The sequence below is a fragment of the Tupaia chinensis genome, unplaced genomic scaffold (genome assembly GCF_000334495.1).
Source record: "Tupaia chinensis unplaced genomic scaffold, TupChi_1.0 Scaffold000532_1, whole genome shotgun sequence".
Classification (NCBI taxonomy): Eukaryota; Metazoa; Chordata; class Mammalia; order Scandentia; family Tupaiidae; genus Tupaia; species Tupaia belangeri.
The window spans coordinates 8,497,932-8,501,289 of record NW_006160045.1 but is presented as its reverse complement, the minus strand read 5'-3'; the positions used below and the strand labels follow the sequence as shown (position 1 = coordinate 8,501,289).

The 3,358-nt window shown below is 43.2% G+C and overlaps 1 protein-coding gene across 1 annotated transcript in view; it reads right to left on the bottom strand.

Moving 5' to 3' along the window:
• TMEM63A (transmembrane protein 63A) overlaps positions 1-3,358 on the bottom strand; it is a gene marked incomplete in the record, with an annotated part of 46,034 nt that overhangs the window by 13,170 nt on the left and 29,506 nt on the right. Inside the window, 1 exon segment of the mRNA XM_027775235.1 lies at positions 1,943-2,096. Coding sequence (XP_027631036.1) covers positions 1,943-2,096 — 154 coding nt within the window.

Sequence of the window (3,358 nt, the reverse complement as noted above, 5' to 3'; positions counted from 1 at the left end):
GTGTCCAGCACCTGAACCACCACGCCACCTGCTGGTCCCTCTCTCTTTTTTTTTTTAAGTGGATAGAAAAGATTTACTCACTTTCAAAGGAGGAAAGGGGCAAATGCAGAGAGCTGCATTAGTCTGCAAGTATCTTTAAAGAAACTACATCTGGAATTACAAACAGTAAAATGAAGGTATACTCAGAATGAATCTGTTGATTCATTCTCAAAAGAACGGGCCTCGTCCCTACATCAACAGGTTAGCAAAAGAAAAAATGTGGGACCAGCAGGTGGCATAGTGGTTAGGGCTCTGGACTCCCATTTGGCCAAGCACAGTTTGAGTCACGGACCCAGTGGCTTGACATACATTGGGCATGTGTATATGTGTGCCCAAAATCCTGAGAGGACAATGGAGGATAAGGGATTGCGGCATGGCCAGCTCCTGGGGGGTGATTTCTCACTTTCTCTTTCTCTGCCTCTGTCAAGCACACATGCCCTATAGCAAAAAATCTCTCTCCCAAAAAAAAAAAAAAAAAAAAAAAAGAAAGAAAGAAAAAGAAAAAGAAAAGAAATGTTTACCTGCTTTAAATCCAAATGAAACTGATTAATGAATATGTAGGGGTTTTTAGTACATATCGAGTCAGAAAAGAGCTACAACTGCACATAAGCTCATTTGATCTCATTACAGCCAGCTCATGAGCATATAATGTGGCAGGTGTTTTAACTCCAGTTTTTGGATGAAAACTGAGGCTCAGAATTCATCAACTAGGGGGACCAGCAGTTAGCATAATGACTATGTCGCTAGACTCCCACATAGTCAACCGGGGTTCGAGTCCCGGACCCAGTGGCTTAAACTCACGCTGAGTGCATGTGCGTGCATGCCCAGAATCCCGAGAGGAGATTGGAGGAGAAGAGATTGCGGCGTGGCCATCCCCCCTGGGGAGTGATTTCTCACTTTCTGTCTCTCTCTGTCTGTCTGGTGAGCGCACGCGCCCTATAGCATAAACCTCTCCAAAAAAAGAAAAAAAAAAAAGAATTCATCAACTAGGGGACAGCAAAGTAAAGACTAGGACCACAAGCCCTCCAATCCAGGTTGCTTTCCCAAGGATGACTAACCAAATGCCAGATAGAATTGGAAAAAAGAGCAAGGCCAGTGGGTCGTATGGGGGCTAAGATGCTGGACTCCCACATGCCAACCTCAGAGTTCCAGACCTGGGGGCTTGCTTTCTCACTTTCAGTCTCTCTCTCTCCCTGTGTCTCTCTCTGGTCAAATTAAAAAATAATAATAATAATTTTTTTAAATAAAAATGAAAACAAAACAAAAAGAGTAAGGGAGGCATTTCAGCAAAGCTAATTATGAGAAACCAGTATCTTTTTACATAGATGCCAATTTAGGAAGTGTTCAGCTGTTATCTCATTAATCCATCTAAGAGTTTGGAAAATCATTTATTACCTATGCAGGATGAAGAACTTTATAACAAGATTATTAGAAGCTAAAATATTTTTTTTTAAAAATTGTGACACTGCCGACACTGCCACCCCAATCAACAGAACTCTTGCATTCTCTCCTGTCTCCTGCCCACAGTATGGCCATGTACACCACCACTATCAACACTGTAACCAATCCTTAGTGATGATTTTACATTGTTTCTATCATAATCCCCCCAGGTCTGCCCCAACACTGTACAATGTTTCATGGATGCTTAAAATTCTATTAGGCTAAATATACTTCATTCAACTCAACCGACCCCTACTACTGAGCATGTATATTGATTCCTCTAAAAATTTGTTTTCCCATTCCTATAAAGACATTATAATACATGTGTCCATGCCCACTTAAGGCTTAAAAGCACAGACATGAGCTGAGCGACATGGTTCTGTGCCCCGGACACCCCTCAGCCCCCATTCCTTTTCAACTTAGCACACCCTCCTGCAATGTGCTTTGCAGAAGAGTTACTCACATTCAGTGCATGGATGGGTTTGGTGACATTGAACTTGTCCATGGTGGAGAGAATGATGGAGGGAGTGGTCAGGAAAAACAGTCCCACGAAGAGGGTGAAATTGATGCCCAGACACTGAAGCCACCAGCGGAGGCCCTGGATAGAAAGGTTCTTCCTGCAGGGGGAACACGGGACCAGAAGTTTATCTCTCCATGCCATGGCTTGAGTGAGTCAGAAGATCAGATCTTTAGGTAGGCCAAGAGACCATCCCACGGCTCTGGCTGAGGGCTCCTTTGGACGTCTAGAGTTAAGGCAAGTTCTCTGCTCTGATCTACAGGAAGCTACAGGAAGGCTGAATCTTAAGTATCTGAGTTCAGAAGGAAAACTGCTGCCCCGACATTCCTGGCTAGACTCTGGATGCCAAGATCTACCCAAAGAGATGGCATGAGTACCCACGCAGGCCCAACAAGGCTCCCACATGGCATTTCTAAGACACATCTGTGATGCTGTGTAACCAGCGACCCAGTCTTCTCAATGGGGCCATGGCTGGGATGCAAGGAGGATGGAAGTGGGGACAAAAGAACAAAAGTATGGGGGCAGCAGATGGTATAGTGGTTACATCACTGGACTCCCACAGGGCCAAATGCAGTTCAAGTCCAGGGCCTGGGGACCAGGTCTGCACACAAATAACACCATAATTAGTGTGAATCGACAACCCTCGGAATGGGAGAGAATTTTTGTTAACTGTGCCTCAGATAAGGGACTGATAACCAGAATACACAAGGAACTCAAGTGGCTTACCTAAAAGAAAAAGATGAACCCAATTAAAAGAAAATGAACTGAATAAACAACTCTCTAAGGAAGACATATGAACAGCCAAAAAGCATATGAAGAAATGCTCTCGACATTCCTCATCATAAGGGAGATGCAGATCAAAACTACAATGAGATAACATCTAACCCCAGTCAGAATGGCAAAGATTAACAAAACCAAAAACTGATAAATGCTGGAGAGGGTGTGGTGAAAAAGGAACACTCCTACACTGTTGGTCGGAATGTAAATTGGTCCAGTCACTATGGAGAACAATATGGAGGTTCCTCAAAGACCTTCAAATAGAACTATTATATGATCCAGCAATTCCACTCCTGAGTATCTACCCAAAGGGTAGAACACTCAGTTGGAAAAGTGCTTGTACATCTCTTTATTGCAGCATTATTCACAATTGCTAAGACATGGAATGAACTCAGATGTCCACGAACAGAAGAATGGATTGAAAAGTGTGGCACATATACACTATTAGCCATAGAAAACAACAAGACCCTGGCATTTTGATAGAAAGTGGACACATATGGAAGATTAACTGTTGAGTTAAGCAAGTCAGACTATGAAGGAGAGACTTTGTATGTCTCCACTTAATATATACTGACTGTCCACACT